General features: G+C 41.0%; 1 protein-coding gene across 4 annotated transcripts in view; it reads left to right on the forward strand.

The window, feature by feature from the left end:
- The window catches only part of LOC131217853 (eukaryotic initiation factor 4A-15), a 22630-nt gene extending 9563 nt beyond the window's left edge, over positions 1 to 13067 (forward strand). For all 4 annotated transcript variants that reach the window (XM_058212689.1, XM_058212688.1, XM_058212690.1 and 1 more), the window contains 4 exons: positions 2909 to 2978; positions 3130 to 3236; positions 3316 to 3746; positions 12144 to 13067. In XM_058212689.1, the coding sequence (XP_058068672.1) occupies positions 2911 to 2978; positions 3130 to 3236; positions 3316 to 3746; positions 12144 to 12779 (1242 nt within the window). In that variant the 5' untranslated portion in view covers positions 2909 to 2910 and the 3' untranslated portion in view covers positions 12780 to 13067. The remainder of the gene's footprint in view (positions 1 to 2908; positions 2979 to 3129; positions 3237 to 3315; positions 3747 to 12143) is intronic.
- Positions 13068 to 15163: the final 2096 nt, after the last annotated feature.

A 15163-nucleotide genomic window follows, 5' to 3' on the forward strand; every position in this document is an offset into this window, starting at 1 on the left:
TTTGAATAAGGAACGAGGGAGAGTTTCTGCAATACATTATTGTCTGTGAATGCACATATGCGGAACCAAATCACCGGGTTGCTTTCATTCCAGGAGTGAATATAAAAAAATGATTTATTTAGCATCAGAAATCAATGCATAAATGCATCTGGTGTATAGGTTGAAGCTAATTTTGTCTCTGGCATGTTGAATGCTAAAACTATCAAGAAAGTATTTTGTATGATTGATTTGTCGAATGAGCACAAGTAAACTTAAATCTCTTGAACTTGAAATGGCTTGTTAGATATGGTAGTGTCAGCATCTCAATATTGCATGTCTCCATTGCACGTGCCCAAACCATCTAAGTCTACTTTCCCTCATCTTATTATCTATTAGTGCTACCCCTAAGTTCCCTCTAATGCAGTCATTTTTTAGTCTATCCTTTCAGTTTGAGTGGTACACGATAATCACATAAACTCCACAGCACATTTCCATTTCCTCCAAACAACTTGAATTTATGGGCAACGTCCTTCTCAATCTCTCCACTCATGAATTATTGACCCAAGGTAACGAAAGTGGCCATTTTGGGAAACTTCTTGGTCACCAATCTTAACTAATTCCTTGTTTTCACTCCCATTGTTACTAGAATTGCACTCTATATACTCTGTTTTAGTCTCTCTTGCTTTTTGAAAATTAGGCTTGTATGTTAATATGGGGACCGGGTAGGAATTTTTTCGAAAGTGCTTAAGTGAACTTATGCATGATCACTTTTACACCCTAGAAGTTTTTGTGGTTCAGGAGTCTTATGTCACTGTCTGTTTGATTATTGATTAATAACACCAGAAATCTAATACTGAACTCTCTCATTAATATCATACTTTTCAACATAATTGGACTTTAATTTGGATCAAATGAGAAAAATATCAAAGATACCCGTGCAACACCAAGCTTCAAAATTTCAGATGATTATCATTTAGGAATTACTGGCAGGGATGGGTGGGCTGGTGTGAGACGGTGGTGGCAGAATGGTGATCTGGTTTTCTGGGCGGGTTGAGATTTCTTTCGCGGTCTTGCTGCAGATGTTAAAATTTGTTATTCAGTTTAACCTTTTCCTATAACCATCAAATACAATTTTGTCGGTCCTTGCTAACGTTATTCCCAGAGATGCTAACACAGTGGATGCCCTTGCTAAGCAGGTGTGAGTAGGCAGAATCTGTGGGTTTGAACACTCCCGCTAAATTTGCAACATTTTATAGTGTCTGAGCTGTTCGTTGACCCCTGCTTGCATGTTGTTTTGTTGCTTGGCGCTGCCTTCTTTGGCAGGCCTTCTGTTGTATCATGTTTTCTATTTCTTAATAACTCTCAGTTTGTGTATAAATAAACAGTCCCCTTAATGCATTTGCAATGCTCTTAATTTGCATAATATAGACAGTCTTCTTGGAGGTTCTTTAATTCTAAGCATGCACAAAACTGTCCCCTTGCATGCTGCTTTGTGCCAACACTCATGTGTGAGATTAAGCCATCCATCACATGGGTCCCGGAGTGGATACCCTGGCCCAAAAATTAGGATAGTCCACTCATCCCCACAATGTATTATACAAATAGACGGATGAAGAGCCCGGCTAGGTTGTTTTAGCCGTCTATGTATGCTAGCCCACCTGATTAGTTTTCTTGCCCAATTTTGGGGCTAGGGAATCTATTCGGTGGAGCTTACCTGATGGACTGCTTGGATTTCTGCACATATGCCAGACTGGCATGTGTGGCAAAATTCACGTGGATGGACAATACCACATGTGGAGTTAGCATATGCTTCCCTCTTGAGTGGGATGCTTATTCTTTCCCGATTCCTGTTTTTCTAGGGTTCCCACTATTGCTCCATCTTTTGTTTTTGTTTTTTTTGCCAACTTGACTGGGGCTCATTTAGGGTTTTTGTCCAAGTTTATGTAACAAGGTACTCCATATTCCAGAAGATTGCAATGATGTCCATTGGTCTTGGACATATTGACACAACAAAGAGTAGTTTGATATCTTAATTTATCCTTTTTATTTCTTCCATAGTTATACCTTTATACTCCATAATCATTGAGGTGATCCACTGCAAAAGACTGAAGATTTTAGGCCCCTGGCTCTATTATCTACAAGCTGCGTTTGTACTGCAGTATGGTGTTGGCACTGGGGGTCATATTAACTGTTATCCATCCCTTTCGCAATTTCTGACATTTGCAAGAGCTTGCAGGGTTTCTTACATCCATGACCTAATATGAATTCTTTGCCACTTATTAGGGTCCAAATTTCTGTGTGTGGCCAAACAGGTCCACCTATGATAAGAATTCACTGTAGATTGCACGTGACCACAAATAATCATGATGGGCTAATCACATCCATGCAATTAAGTGCATGCAAAATGGAGAGTAAAAGTGGTCTTATTGCACATTTTGCAGGCCCTTGTTTGGATGAATGTGATCATCCGATCATGGTAATGTTGGAACAATGTGAATCCACACTTCAACCCTCTTATCCAATGGTCCACCTCGATCATGTATGGGCTCACTTGAGCCCCATATAATTCGCACTATAATAAGTTATGAAGAATATGTACTGTATTGTAGCTTTAGTTTCTTAATCTATGTTTTCTATTTCTGCGCCTTTTTATTTTGTTGAATTTGTTATTCAGCTTCCTCTTGTTTCATCAACTATTTGGTGTCAGTTTTATGATATTGTTCACTAACTAGATTCAAAATAGGATCTGGAAAAAATCAATATTTGGAATAGGAATCCTTAAATCCAGGAAAATATTCTCCTGTTCAACCTCTTTAGTAATTATCTATCTCAAAGATTTCAATGTTCTAATCCTTGAAAAAAGGCGCTCTCTATAAAGATCGATGATCCAACCTAAATTTGCTTATGTGGTGTTTTTTTACTGTTGTAGTCATGGCAGGATCGGCACCAGAAGGGTCACAATTCGATGGTCGTCAGTATGATACTAGAATGAATGAGTTGTAAGCCCTTTTTTTTTTTGTCATTGCACTGAATTATATTTTTCCTTTTTGTATGCCAATTGAGTTATAAATTTAAAAACATAAACTATAATGATTTTCTTGTGACAACGATGCTAATGGTTGTTTTGGCTTGTTTTATGGATGGATGTAGGTTGGCGGCTGATGGACAAGATTTTTTTACATCATATGATGAGGTTTATGAAAGCTTCGATTCTATGGGTTTGCAGGAGAATCTTCTGAGAGGCATCTATGCATATGGTGCATGCTCATCTGTTTTTTTTTTTTTTTTTGGTTGCGAAGAAATACTAAAACTCAAATGGTTAACGTCTATTTGAAGGGTTTGAGAAGCCCTCCGCAATCCAGCAAAGGGGAATTGTGCCCTTCTGTAAGGGTCTTGATGTGATTCAGCAAGCACAGTCTGGTACTGGCAAAACAGCGACTTTCTGCTCTGGAATTTTGCAACAGCTTGATTATGGTCTAGTTGAGTGTCAGGCCTTGGTTCTTGCTCCTACTCGAGAACTTGCCCAACAAATTGAAAAGGTTATGCGCGCACTTGGAGATTACTTGGGAGTGAAGGTGCATGCCTGTGTTGGTGGTACCAGCGTGCGTGAGGATCAGCGCATTCTTTCAAGTGGGGTTCATGTTGTCGTTGGCACTCCTGGTCGTGTTTTCGACATGTTGCGAAGACAGTCCCTTCGCCCTGACTGCATCAAGATGTTTGTACTGGATGAAGCGGATGAAATGCTTTCACGAGGTTTCAAGGATCAGGTTCTCTTTGACCTTTTGCTGTATGTTGTGTGTATCTTTCATGAATTAATTGACTGTTGGATTAATTTCTTTTTTCATGAATTAACTTACCATAAGGGTTTTTTTTTTTGTTCCCGTCTTTGATGAATTAACTCACCATAAGATTAAAACCCTTAGCTCACAACTTATTCCAAAAAATTATGAACACAACCTTACGGCCCTTTGGTAAATCAGTCATAACTCGTAAGTTAATTCATCACAGATTGGCATGTTCTTGGGCCTTTTTGAAATCTAACTTAATGGACATTGAAAAGAGACCAATTTCTTGTTCGTCAGATGTTGTTTCGCACTCAAATTGTGGGTATGAAATTGTCTAAAAAAGAAAGGAATCTATAATTTGTTGTTAACTAATCCTAGACAACTCCAAATACAATAGGCTCGCCGAAAGGCCCAAAAAAAAATCCATTAATGTGGTCAAGGCTCACTGTGGGTTGCATACTTGGTGTTAGTTCCACCTTGTCTTGCTTCCCCAAAGAATAATTCTCAACCTCATTCCTCTTGCATTGCATGCAATCTTGGCGAAATGTAGGCATTCTAGCCCTCCTAAGCAGAAAGTTTTTATGTAGGTAAGGAATCTCAGAATGAGATCAATCAACACTTCTGATGCAGGACAATTTGATTGTCCAGTGGGAGCCCACAAGTATCCCATTATTGGCCGATCAAAGATCAGGACATCTGATTGCAAACCTCAATCCAATTGAAACATTCATCTGATATTTCATCATATCTATCTAGAGTCTAGACCATCAATGTGTGCACAGATCCTCTACCTGGATGGTTGAACAGTCCTTAGGATTTATTTTTTAATTAGTTCTTAAGAGTTTGAGTTGCTCATGATTTGTTGATTGTGTTTCCCTATAGTATTTTTGCAAGTATTTTGTGGTGTCAAGTTTCAGGTGTCAAATGGTGTTTTGATTGACATGAAATCAGTCCCTTTGATGACCTATTCAATTTCCTTTAAAAGGGGCCCAGGATTATGCAATTCTGATATAATTATAGTGAGTTCTGGATGATACAGGGAAAACATATATGGTTATGACAGACTGAGGGGTATTTTTACTCATTTTTAATATTTTATGAGATGGATGATTAAGATTATGAGTAATGGGCGATTATAGTGGGGTTACTTTTGCTTCAAGGAAAAATATAAACATATAGAGACTCAAGTGACTCGGAAGAAAAGATGAAACTAAAACTGCAAGTTATGGATGAAGACACCTGCAACACCCCCCACCCCCAACAAACAACAACAACAACAAATAAATAAATAAATTGCAACGTTTTTCATTACTGTGAAAGCATTTGCACTTTACTGTGAGTGAACTCATGTTGAATGAAAAAATGATCCACTGTTTCCTCGCCGTGCAGTGTGCAAGCACAAAGAACAACAATTAGGTAAGTTCATTTGCCGTTTCGTAATACCCTTGAGTTTATGATTGATTTTTAATGGTTATTTTGAGATTTTCAAGCACATGTTGCTTCTATTCCCCTCAAGCACGTATTGCTTTATGTCCTTGCTGGCTGATTAAGACTAGAAGGCTACGGGGTATATTTTCCAGTCCCCTTCAATCAATTTGGATATTTTGGTATCGGTTGTACTAGTAGACTGTCTGTGCATACCAACAACTGCTTATTTGGTGTATTTATCTATTGTGTGGCACTTTTGGAATAATCCAGACACTAGAGCTTAATCTGGCATCTATCTTCAGTTTAATATATCGTGTAGCCAATTCACCCAGCTGCTCCAGTGTTTGTGGTTTATATATATATATATATATATATATATATATATGGAAATGGTCCTATGCGGTCGAGCTCATGGGAACTTCCCATGAGGTCGAGCTGTGTGGGCCCCACCGTGATGTGTGTCAAACATCAACACCATGCATTTGATGGGTCCCTTTTAAATTATGGGATATCCCAAAATCCACCGTATAAAGAACTCAGGTGGGCCATACCATCTAAAATCATGTCAAGGCATGCCTAAAACATAGAAAAGTACTTGGTGGGGCCCACCTAAAATTTGGATGCGTCTGAAACTTGGTGTGACCCCTCATCCAAGTGGGACACACATTATGGATGGACTGGATTTGTGAACCACATCTCGGTGGGCCCAACAAATGATTATGAATGTTTTAAAGGGAGGATAATCCCTCTCAACTTTTGTATGTGGTGTGGCCCACACAAGTCATGGATTGACTTGATTTTTAAGCCCAAGGCCCACCATGGAATGGTGCATCTAATTGATGGGGTGGATGTTTGACACGCATCACGGTGGGGCCCACACAACTCGACCTCATGGGAAGTCCCATCAGCTCGACCGCATAGAACCATTTCCCATATATATATATATATGTATGTATATGAGTCATGCTCACCGACGCACGTGCGCACCTTTGCACACGTGTCATAGGCGTCTAATTCGAACAGTCTATGTGATGCGGAATCCCATGAAACCCTAAAAGACATTTTCACCCTGATTTAAAATTCTAGTGGTCCACAGCAAAGAGAAATGCAAATCAAGGGAGGAAACTGTTTTCATTTTTCATGGCCCACTAGAGTTTCAGATCAAAGTAAAAATTGGGCCTGGGGTGTTTCATGAGGTGTTGCTTCATGTGGACCGTTCAGATTTTGGAGTCAAATCACATACGATGGTGTAGACACCCTACCTAGGCTAACATCTTGAGAAAGCTAAGACAATCTGAGAACCATGATCATATCCTAAACCAAACCCTAATCCCAGCTTAAACCCTATGAACGCTGGAAATCAGCACCCATGTAGATTTATGTTTTATGGTGGGGTGATTTGACTGATTTGGACTGGTGATGCAATGTAGACTTGGAGTCGCCACTAGCCACTTAACTCAAAATCCCGCAGTCGGCTAGAACCTGCAAAATATGTAAAGTCAGAGAATCCGAAGACTCTTACTTTAAGTTGACTCCGGATCTGCGATTTTAGAGATTCTAAGTAAGGGACCTCGGTTACAAAGAGGGAAGGTGTTAGGCACCCTCTCTACCCGTATGGGTGTACGATCTCTACTTTGTGTGGTAAGATGATCTTAGGGGATGTGATGATATGATCGAAGTGGGACTAGACAAACCCAGATTTCTGATGTAGCAATATCTTGGATTCTAGCAAGCTACAGAGCACACGTCCAAGGAATGTCTAGAAAACGGATGTGATGATGCTCATGCAAAAAGGTAAAGAAAAGTGGACTAGATCGCTAGGAATTTCTGATGTGACAGGATCCGATATACGGTAAGTCACAGAGCATACATTCACTAGAGATCTAGAAAAGCAGGGGGTTGAGAAGGGAATAAATGTCATGATGAATGCTTGTATGTAATAAAAAGATCTTTGGCTTGATCTTGAGTAAGCTAAGACATAGGTTGCACCATGATTAATCCGGGCTAGACTTGTGGGTTGAGAAGGTTAGGAGGAGGCCAAGGGGTGGCTGAAAAATCTGAACTTGGAGGCTTGAGAGCTCCTTCTCACCCTTACTCTCTTCCTTTTTCTCCCTCTCTCCCTTGAAATGAGAAGAGTTTTTTCTCCATTGGAATTGTTGTGTATGAAATGTGAGAGGAGATCGGTATTTATAATTATTATTATTAATTTTTTTAAATTTATTTAAGATAACGATTGTATTAAGGAGAAAAAGAAAACAAACAAAAAAGGCCTGCTTAGATAGTAGAGCCGAACAACCTAAAAACCCAAAAAAGCAAGATTATAATCTTTAAGGCCCAGAACATTCACCACCCATTCAATAATCAACTTTTTAGAATAAGATCCCACTGATTTAGCCGATGACTGAGAGTTGTTAAAGCATCTTTCGTTCCTTTCTTTCCAAACCGCCCACCAGGTAGCAAGAATCGCCATTCTCCAGATGCGAGTTTTAACTTTACCCAACTTAGTACCTTGCCACGCTGCTAGCAAAGCCGGAGCAAAATTAGGGTTACAATCGCTGACGTTAAAGCAAGAGAAGAGATCCCACCAAATTTGGGTGATAAAGGGACAGTGGACCAATAGATGGTCGATAGTATCCTCGCTTTGAATACAACAGAGACAGATGTTTACCAATTGCATCCCTCTCTTCCTGAGATTATCGATTGTTAGGATCCGGTTCATAGTTGCCAGCCATCCAAAACAGATGATTTTTGGGGGAGCATCATATTTCCAAATGAAAGGGCATACCATTGCTGAAGAGGAATAATTGTAAGCGAGAACAGAGTAGAACGATTTAACTGAAAAGATGCCAGACTTATCTCGATTCCAGATAATAGAGTCGGAGGTAGATTGGTCCAAAGGTGACATTAGATAGGCAATGAAGCAGCTGCACATAGTCATCCATCTCCCTATCATGCAAATTCCTGAAGCAAGTAACTTACCACACCCCTCCAGTAGCTGTATGGGAGAAGAAGTTAGCAATCGTACTGTCCTTTTCCACAGCAATCCGGTAAATAGCAAGAAATCTTTCACGCAGGGTGCAATCTCCCAACCATTTATCTTCCCAGAATCTAACTCTCGTTCCATTTCCCACCGCAAAATCGATATTGTTAATCACTGACGATTTAAGATGGAGAATCCCTTTCCAGATATGGGAAGCCCTGTACAAAGAATTATCCTTGGTCCACCAACCACCAGGGGACGACCCATATTTACCTTTAATGATTGTGCTCCAAAGAGCCTCAGGTTCCTTTTCCAGCCTCCAGATCCACTTTCCCAAAAGAGCCGAATTCATTATCTTAAGATTCTTAATAGTAGCGCCCCCATTTCGAAAATGACTGCACACATCCGTCCAATCCATAAGATGAAGCTTGTTATGATTTTCTTTACCATTCCAGAGAAAATTGCGTCTGAGATGATCGATACGATTCAAAACTGACGTCGGACATCTGAAGAGGGACATGAAATAGACTGGAAGGTTAGATAGCGCGGCTTTAATGAGGGTGATCCTACCTCCAATCGAAAGTTAACGACATTGCCAAGTAGCAAGCTTCTTTTAAAATCTATCAATGATTTTATCCCACATCGCAACTGGAGGAGGTCCAACAGCGAGAGGGAGACCAGCGAAGAAGGTGGGAAACGAGGCAACCGAACAGCCCAGACTACCGGCAAATCTGGCGATGTCCTGATCTGATCCATTCACACCATACACTTTGGACTTGGCCATATTAATTTTCAAGCCCGACACTGCCTCAAAACATTATAAAGTCGTGTGAAGATTGTCGAGCATCAGCTTCTATCATGATAAGAGTATCATCAGCGAATTGGATGTGAGAGACAGGAAGGGTAATGCCAGGTATCGATATACCTCTAAACATGCCTGCATGCTGCCCTCTAGCAATCATTTGAGACAAAGCCTCACCAATGAGGAGGAAAAGGAGAGGGGATAGAGGATCACCTTGGCGTAAACCTCTTGATCCACGAAAGAAGCCTTTGGGTGCACCATTCAAGAGGATAGAATAATGAGCGGACTCAACACATGATCTGATCCATCTTCTCCATCTTTTGCCAAAACCCATACGACGAAGCATGTATTGCAAAAACTGGCAGTCAACGTAGTCATAGGCCTTCTCGATATCCAAGTTACAGAATATGAAATTCCTTCCGGTAGTATGACATGAATGAAGACATTCATTGGCAATCAACTCACCATCAATAATCTGTCTCCCTTTAACAAAAGCATTCTGATTATTAGAAATAATCCTTCCCATGACTGATGAAAGCCTAGAAGACAAGACTTTGGCCAGGATTTTGAAAGGGGCTTCAATCAAGCTAATTGGCCTGAAATCGGTCAGCGAAGATGCACTAGCAACTTTAGGAATCAGAGTAATAAAAGAAGTGCCTATGCTTTTAGACAGCTTCCCCCTCTCATGAAACTCCAAGAGAAACTCCATAATATCAGGTCTGACCAAATCCCAAAACACTTGGAAAAACAGCATTATGAATCCATCAGGGCCTGGGGATTTATCACCTGATAGAGCGTGAATTGCAGCTTTAGTTTCTTCTTCAAAGAAAGGAGCCTCAAGCAAGACGGCCTCCGAAGACTGGATGGTAGAAAAAACAATACCATTGAGGTGAGGTCTGTCCCACCCTTCAGAGGAGAGAAGGGTCCTAAAGTGGTTGATCGCACAAGCAGCAATCTCATCCTTATCTTCAATATGCCTGCCATCAACAGAAATGTTTCGAATGGAGTCATGCCGAGATCTCATATTGGCAATATTGTGGAAATATTTGGTATTCCTGTCACCTGCTGTCAGCCACCTCACTCTCGATTTAGCCTTCCAGGAAATTTCGTCTTCCAAAGCTCTAGTAGATAATGACTGGATGATCTGAATCCTTCTGGACAGAGTTTCAATTGGGATCTCCTCATCGACGATCGAATCATTAATAGAGATCTCCTCATTGACGATCTGAATCCTTCTGGTTATTTATAGCCTTTTGTGATGGCATTGTGGTAATTGTTGGGCTTATGAAGGGTAAAAGCTGACATGACAGCTTGGGATTGGTTGAAGAGAGAGGAATGCCATGTGGCATGCTCTCATTGGCTCTTGGGTTTGGTAGGATGGTAAATAAAGTAAACTACATGGGTAATTTCATATGAAAGTTGACTTTTGGCTTGGTAGGATGGTAAATAGGGTGAACTACAGGGGTAATTCCATATGAAAGTTGACTTTTGACTTGGTGAGATGGTAAATAGAGTGAATTATAGGGGTAATTACATATGAAAGTTAACTTTTGGCTTGGTAGGGTGGTAAATACAGTGAACTACATGGGTAATTCCATATGAAAGTTGACTTTTGGCTTAGGTAATGGTTTAAGATTTAAGCTAGGGTTAGGCTGGGTTTAGGGTTTAGGCTTAAGGCTAGGGTTTGGGTTAGGGTTAGGTTGGTTTTTGGGTTACGGTTCAGATTAGGGTTTAAGCTGGGATTAGGGTTTGGTTTAGGATATGATCATGGTTCCCGGATTGTCTTAGCTTTCTCAAGATACTAGCCTGTGTGGGGTGTCTACAAACCCTAATCCGAACTTTAAACCAAAAACCAGCCTAACTCAAACCCTAGCCTTAACCTTAAACCCAGCCTAAATCCTAAACCCAACCTAACCCTAGCTTAAACCCTAGTCCAAACCCTAAACCATCACTCAAGCCAAAAGTCAACTTTAATATGGAATTACCTCTGTAGTTCACTCTATTTACCATCATACTAAGCCAAAAGTCAACTTTCATATGGAATTACCCCTGTAGTTCACTTTATTTATCATCCTATCAAGCCAAAAGTCAACTTTCATATGGAATTACCCGTATAATTCACCTTATTTACCATCCAACCAAGCCAAAAGTCAACTTTCATATGAAATTATCCATGTAGTTCACTCTATTTACCATCCTACCAAACCCAAGAGCCTGTGAAAGTATGCCATGTGGCATTATATGTTAAAGTCATGTGAAGACATGCCTAAAACATATAAAAGCACTTGGTGGAGCCCACCTGAAACTTGGATGCGTCTGAAACTTGGTCTAACCCCCTCATCCAAGTGGGACACACTTAATGGATGGGCTGGATTTGTGAACTACATCTCGGTGGGCCCAACAAATGATTATGAATGTTTTAAAGGGGGGGTAACCCCTCTCAACTTCATGGATTAACTTGATTTTTAAGCCCAAGGCCCAACATGGAATGGTGCATCTGACTGATGGGGTAGATGTTCAACATGCATCACGGTGGGTCCACACAGCTGGACCTCATGGGAAGTTCCCATGAGGTCGACCGCATAGAACCATTTCCCATATATATATATTGTTTTTTGAATTTTTATGAGGTTAGGAACTTTAGCCACAAGTTAAACTGCTTATTTCTCCAACCACTGTGTGGGCTGTTGTGTGCTGCTGCCATCAGTCTATTTACCAAAAATGAAAAGAAAACATCAGAAGGGCAGAAATTGCTCAACAGAGACTTTTCATAGAATATCTGCAAACTCGACTCTTGTGATGAATATCATTGTCTGATGAAAAGAAATATTTATCTCTGAGACCCCAAATTTTATCGAGGATGTTATGTGATCTCCAAGGAATCCTTTTACACATCGAATACCCCCAGAAATGTCAGATCCCCTTTCTCCATAGACTTCTTCTGCAACAAAGGGCGAAGATCTCAAGGCCTTTGGGCATATCCGCTTCTATCCCTGCATTTTTTGCAGATGATACATTAGTTTTTTGAAACTGATAAATAGAACATTTTTTGTGACATGTTCTAATGATCAATTGATAGACTGATTACTTTCTTTGAAAAAAAAAATCTGTCCTGATAATAATGACATTTGCACAGTTTAGTATTCTAACAATCGATTTTCTGTGCCAGATCTATGACATTTTCCAGCTCCTCCCTTCCAAAGTCCAGGTAGGGGTCTTTTCTGCTACAATGCCACCCGAGGCTCTTGAGATTACCCGCAAGTTCATGAACAAGCCTGTGAGAATTTTGGTGAAACGAGATGAGCTGACCCTGGAGGGAATTAAGCAGTTCTATGTGAATGTCGAAAAGGAGGAATGGAAGCTGGAGACCCTATGTGACCTCTACGAGACCCTGGCCATCACTCAGAGTGTCATCTTCGTTAACACCCGACGTAAGGTTGACTGGCTGACCGATAAGATGCGCAGCCGGGATCACACAGTCTCTGCCACCCATGGTGATATGGACCAGAACACGAGAGACATAATCATGCGTGAATTCCGGTCCGGATCCTCCCGCGTGCTTATTACCACTGATCTCTTGGCTCGTGGTATTGATGTCCAGCAGGTCTCACTTGTCATCAACTATGATCTGCCGACACAACCAGAGAACTATCTCCATCGTATTGGGCGTAGCGGTCGTTTTGGAAGGAAAGGTGTTGCGATCAACTTTGTGACGCGTGATGATGAACGGATGCTGTTCGACATCCAAAAGTTCTACAATGTGGTGGTCGAGGAGCTCCCGTCAAATGTTGCTGACCTCCTCTGATGACATTTTCCCCTTGTTTGTCAGGTGCTCTTTTTTTGGGGGGGAGGGGATTATTTGGTATTTAATACTATTGAATGTGGCCTTTTAGTTAGTGTGTTGTTCTGGAATCTTCAAACATATCTGATTATGGAGTGATGCCAGGTCCAGTGCATTTGCATTGTTGGGTTCCATAGGGTGCCCAACACAAGGGGTGGCTCTATGTAGAGATCCCATTTTGCAAATATCTTAGCATCTATAGGCGCCTTGTATCGTATATTTTCTTGCTACCTAAAAAGGGCAGTTTGTATCGGTTTTCATGTTTTTATTTCTTCTATTGTCCAATGATAAGAGGTTCATGTAGAATGAAAACATGATATGATATTGAGGATTGGACTTGACAGCATTGGGGCCAATGCAGTTTTACTCTTCTCATCAATGGTGAATCTGTTTTCGCATGGGACTCTAATTCCTTTGCATGTGGTTCATGTACTGCAATATGATCTGCATCAGCCCATGCCTGGGGTATTTATATTGAGCTAAATGGGTTGAGAGTATGAGAACCTATATATATATATATATAAAATCCCAAATCTGAATCGATCATCACATAGGTCTCCCCTCTGATGGCTCACATGCAGAAGTATTGACAGGTGGACCACACTACAGGAAACAGTGGTGATTGAATGCCCACCATTAAAATCTATTGGAATGTTTATCTTCCATATAACCTATTGATTAACTTGAACCAAAACTTTTTGTGGTCCAAAAGTTTTTAATGAGAGGCGTCCAATCACCATTGTTTCATGTGGTATGGTCCACCTAAGATTTGGATCTGCTGATGCTGTCCGTAGCCAGTAGGTATTGGCAGATGTTTTGTGGATCTCCATAATGCATGTGTTTCATCCACGCTGTACCTCCATTTTTAAAGTTTATTTTAAGGCATGAGCCCCAAAATGAGGGAGATCCATTCCTCGTGCGTTCCATTGCAAAGAAAACAATGGTGATTGAACGCCCACCTTAAAAACTTTGTAAGGCCACAAAAACTTTTGTATGAAGCTGATATTTGTGTTTTACTTTAATCCAAGTCTGCGTGGCCCAATCAACAGATGACAAATAGGATGCGGATTGCGTCTTACTCCCGTGGTCTCCGACCAGGAGCTCTTTGTGGCCACGTGATGTATGGGTTTTATCTGCACCGTCCATCTACTTCTCCATGACATTTTATGGAATGGTACCAAAAGTTAAGAAAATTCAAGGCTCCAGTGGACAACACTACAGGAAGCAGTGGTGGTGATGATGCTCACAGTTGAAACTTTCGTAACGCCCACGGTGATGTTTATTTACCATCTAACCTATATTCTAAAGTACATACATCACGGTAACCACTCAGAGCTCCTCTCCGTTCCCAGCTGCTGGAGCCGGGCGGAGGTGGGACACGCAAACATTACAGCGGGACTTATGAAGTTTTTAATGGTAGGTGTTCAATTACCACTGTTTTCCCTTGGTATGGCTCATTTAAGATTTAGATCTGTGTCATTTTTGGGCTCATGCCCTAAAATGATTTAAAAAAATACATGGATGGCATCAACAAAAACACATATATCATGGTGGGCCCCAGAGCACTGTCCAGTAGCCAACTGTCAAGTGACAGCATCAGTAGGCAATGGGCGTCCCTAATTTTTAGCCCAGTAAATTAAATAATCTAAAAATAAATAAAATGAATGGACAGCATGGATAAAATGCATATATCATGATGGCCCACAGCACCGACCTTGGAGGATCACTACCAAAATTGAGCCCAGGAAAGCCGGACGGAGATTGCCTGCTAAACCCTTTCGCATGCACTATACTAGGTGCGGCCCATTGTGATGTTTCTGAGAAATCCACTCCTTCCATCCATTTTGCTGATCATGTTAGCACATGAGCCCAAAAACGAGGTAGATCCAAAAGTCAAGCGGGCCACATGAAAAGAAAATTTGGGTAGGGATATGGCCAGTGTTCAAACCTCCCGGGTCCACCATGATAAGGTCATTCCTACTGGGATGAACTGAAGAAATGAAAATATCAGCCTGATCTAAAACCTCTATTGCCCCACGAATGTTTCATCAGTGGACATTCAATCCTCACTGTATCCTATCCTCCTATCCTGTCTGTCCACTTGACTTTTGGATCTGACTCATTTTTGAGCTCATGTCTCACAAACACCAAGGTTGGCCCACCTAACTATGGAGCTTAGGAACTTCCTTGGGTTTGGCAGGCATTCCGTGGAGAAAGCCCCTTAACCCTAAGCTCTCTCGGGAGCATCATAATGCCCGTGCTGTATCCACTCCGTTCATCTGTTGTGCCACCACATGTTAGGATGTGGCCCACCATACTGCCCCACTATGATGCATATATCTCATCCA

Source organism: Magnolia sinica, chromosome 1, assembly GCF_029962835.1.
Source record: "Magnolia sinica isolate HGM2019 chromosome 1, MsV1, whole genome shotgun sequence".
NCBI classification, from domain to species: Eukaryota; Viridiplantae; Streptophyta; class Magnoliopsida; order Magnoliales; family Magnoliaceae; genus Magnolia; species Magnolia sinica.